The following is a 3,759-nucleotide window of genomic DNA, read 5'->3' as shown; positions in this document are numbered from 1 at the left end:
GTTAACTCAATATTTTCGATGAAAAATTTTAAATTACAGACGGATTTTTCGTCTGTAATAATTTAATAAAATATAACGTTCTTGTCCATTTAATTACAGATGGATTTTTCGTCTGTAACTATTTTCCACGAAAACAAATTAATTTTTCCGACAGAATTATCAAAGGATTCTCTTTTCCGTCTGTAATTTATGCTAATTCATTTTTTTTTATTTCCGACAAAAAATTCCTCTAAAATTTTGTCTGTATTTCCGTGTAATAAAATCCGTCGAAAATATCCGTGTGTAATAACTAATTTTCTAGTTGTGCGAATCGAACCGAATTTAATCGTTCGAATCTACTTACAAACAACTTTTAATCTAAACTAATCAAATCCGATTAAAATCTAATCGGTTCAGGTCTCATTTTCTTAAACCCGAGTTAACTTGAACCATAAATACCTCTTTTTATGGCGACTGTGTTTCTAAAAATGAAAGCGAGGCTGACAGCTATTAGTTAGAATAGGTTAGAAGCAGTTAGAACATCCTCTCTTATTTGTGAATGTCTATTATATGAGTGAGTATTGTAATAACTTGTAATGTAAGCAACATTATAAATATTTCTGCTACAGTTGTACTGTATAATAATCTGTAATTTATCTAATTCAATTCTTATATAATAATGAGAATATTTAGAACACCTATTTTACTTAGGTCACCCTAATTTTATTAGAACGGAAATAAACAACAACATATATCACAAAAGTACACTCTTTATTAATTTCGTAGAAGATGTTATGTTATGGAATTTAAAACATACCTATCTTGTTCAGTTAAAAATCCCTTGTCCCGGAGCCAATATTCTTTTAGGATCAAATTTATTTTTTGTGTCTTTAAAATTTTGCCACTTGGGACCAAAATGTTGAATCCATTCTTCGTGAGTTTTGTTTCGTGGAAGATATTGCTTGATTCCAATGCCTGAATCTTTACAAAATTCTAATATTTGATTCTTTTGATCATCAAATGTCTTCAATGTATCATATGTAACGGTTTGCAGAACACTCACGAGATAAAAGACTTGTTCATCAGGTATAGCCACTGACATTTTATCATTCCACCTGTGAATTATTAAATTTAATTTTAATGCATTATTAGTATAAAATAATTTTATATGTCTATCTAATTACGTAATATTATACGGCATAAATAGTTATACAAAAAATAGATATAATTATACAATAATATAAAATACTATCAGTGCATCAAAATTAAATTCTTAACTATTACGATAAAACTTACTTTGTTCGGTTCATGGGAAAGGCTAGTATGATTCCGTTGGCAGTAAGGTTTTGTTTAAAGATAATGTTCTTGAAAACCCCTTCATTTATATCTGAGATTCTAGATCCTGGAACAAAAATGTCCAACCAAGATTGAGGTCCTTCAGGAAATCCTCCTGGATTCTCAGAACTATGTAGAAAATTCTGGTACAACACATCTTTTTCATATTTAAATGTAGGAACATACTTTAACCCCGTTACCAAACGTTCAACAACCTATTTGAAAAACAATAAAGTATAGTATGTTTATTAGTATCTTAAATAGTAAAAGTGATTCTCAATAATAAATTAAAATATACAACAGACACGAGATAATACTTAATTTGGTCCCTAAACTTACACGCGAGTTTCAGTTTAGTTCCTGAGGTTTCAGTTGCCTCTATTTAGTCTCCGAAGTTTATAAACGTGCCTCATATTAGTCCCTGAGACTATTTTTTGTATAAAAACGTTAATAGAGCGCTGTTGTAGACTATCACATGTCACGTTAAAACTTGTAAAATGATGCAGTTTTGGTTTTGACATTTAAATGGCTCAAAAAGGCATCGTATTACTTATTTTGTTAGGTAAAATTTTAATAAACACCATTTAGGATGTTGTTTTTAGGTTATTTGAGTGCCAAAACCAAAACGACATCATTTTACAAAGTTTAGTGTGGCATCCGGCTGTCACGACAGTGTTTTGTTAAGGTTTGTACGTTGAAAATTGTTTTAAGGACTAACATGAATTATATTCACAAAGTTTGAGGGCTAAATAGAGGCAATTGAAACTTCAGGAACTAAATTGAGACTCGCGTGTAATTTTAGGGACCAAATTGAGTATTATCTCTAACAGACACACATGTCGTGTAAATATCAATAAATAGTGTCATATCCAAAATGTATTTAACACATATACAGACATAACAATTCAACAAAACATCCGCAATTCCTAGAGCTAAATAATAAATAGCCCATGATTAACAGTAAAGTACCTGATCAATTTGATCTTGAGTAGTGTTGTCGTAATATTTGGCAAGCTCCAAGACATAGAGGATGTTATGTTGGGCTAACAAAGAATTTATGCGAGGCAGATCTTGTGTTGGAAAAAAGGAAATAATATTCGGCCACTGATTTATCATAAGAAAACCTTCTACTGCATCGAATGCATTATCATTTCTTCCATTCAATGAAATTAAGTATTCTTGGTCTTTAGAATATGCAGAGAAATCACTGTAAAGCAAACGAAGCGACTTTACCTGCAATAATCTCAACAAGCGCATAATTTTTTTGCCTTTAATTTGTTGGTTAAAATTATATATTATAGTACTATTAATCAAAGTAATATGGTTTTTCTAAAATTTTGGGCAAGCAATTAAGTAAATATTAGTCAAAGTGATATATATATGTCCTAATTTAATTAATAAAAGATTAAATCTTCTAAAATTAAATTTTTTACCAACACTAGTCAACATTTAAAAAATTGAGTATTAAATTCTAAATTTTAAATTTAAATAGTATAAAAATAAGATATTAACTAAGTATAACTAATATTGATAAAAAGTATTATTTTCTGGTATTTTTTTAATAAAATTTAAATTCAAATATTACAAGTAACACTTTTGACATATTATGTAAAATGAAAGGTATTTAAAAAAATGTATGCACCAAACTTCTTTTGAATAATATATCTCCCTTGTATGTAAATATATAATAAAAATGATTTTATATTGACTATTTATTTATATGATCACATGTCAATAAAATAATATCAATGCAAATAAATAGATTTTATATCTATTATTTACTCTTTTATATGATCACATGTCAATAAGAACAATATAAGCAAATAGAATTATATAATGAAATATGATGCTTGCCTTTGTATAAGCAGGTCCTAAGGCTATTCTTGCTCTGGTTATTATTCCAAATTGACCTAAACCTCCAAGAACACCATAAAATAACTTTGAGTTCTTTTCTGCAGAACAAGTCTTAAGATCTCCTTTTCCTATAAAGCCAATAACCAACATCATTTATTGCATTTTAGTCACTAATCAATTATCACATATAGAAATGTGGATTTAGTATTTTTTTTTTAAATTCTATTATATTACTGTAAAAAATAGGCTTGATTATTTTGGTACTTAACTATTTAATTAAAAAATATATAAAAAAATAGTAGAAGTATCATATTTCATAAATCAAATACTTCATTACTTTTGGTACACCCTATATGTGATGCTAGTGGCTGTTCTTTTAACCCCTTTCCAATCTTTCTTGTACTTTGCTTGTAGAGATTGAGTTAGAAATTTCGCTACATAAATTATTTTCATAATCATAAAAAAAAAATTCAATTATCTCTATACCTATTAGTCAACTCTTTTTTAACGATTAATTAAGCGGCTAACCACTTGCATTATATTGTATTGACTTTTATCATTTATTTATTACAAAAGTAAATGCTATCCACA

At 28.0% G+C, this 3,759-nt stretch overlaps 1 protein-coding gene across 2 annotated transcripts in view; it reads right to left on the bottom strand.

Annotated features, from left to right (window-relative positions):
* Positions 632-3,759, bottom strand: part of LOC107643115 (cytokinin dehydrogenase 4) — a 13,932-nt gene continuing 10,804 nt past the window's right edge. For both annotated transcript variants that reach the window (XM_021107309.1, XM_016346693.2), the window contains exons 2-5: positions 3,169-3,296; positions 2,284-2,547; positions 1,276-1,529; positions 632-1,094 (exon numbers count right to left, since the gene is read on the bottom strand). In XM_021107309.1, coding sequence (XP_020962968.1) covers positions 806-1,094; positions 1,276-1,529; positions 2,284-2,547; positions 3,169-3,296 — 935 coding nt within the window. In that variant the 3' untranslated portion in view covers positions 632-805. The remainder of the gene's footprint in view (positions 1,095-1,275; positions 1,530-2,283; positions 2,548-3,168; positions 3,297-3,759) is intronic.

Source organism: Arachis ipaensis, chromosome B01 (assembly GCF_000816755.2).
Source record: "Arachis ipaensis cultivar K30076 chromosome B01, Araip1.1, whole genome shotgun sequence".
Classification (NCBI taxonomy): Eukaryota; Viridiplantae; Streptophyta; class Magnoliopsida; order Fabales; family Fabaceae; genus Arachis; species Arachis ipaensis.
The sequence above is the reverse complement of the archived record's forward strand: the minus strand, read 5'-3'. Positions and strand labels throughout refer to the sequence as shown.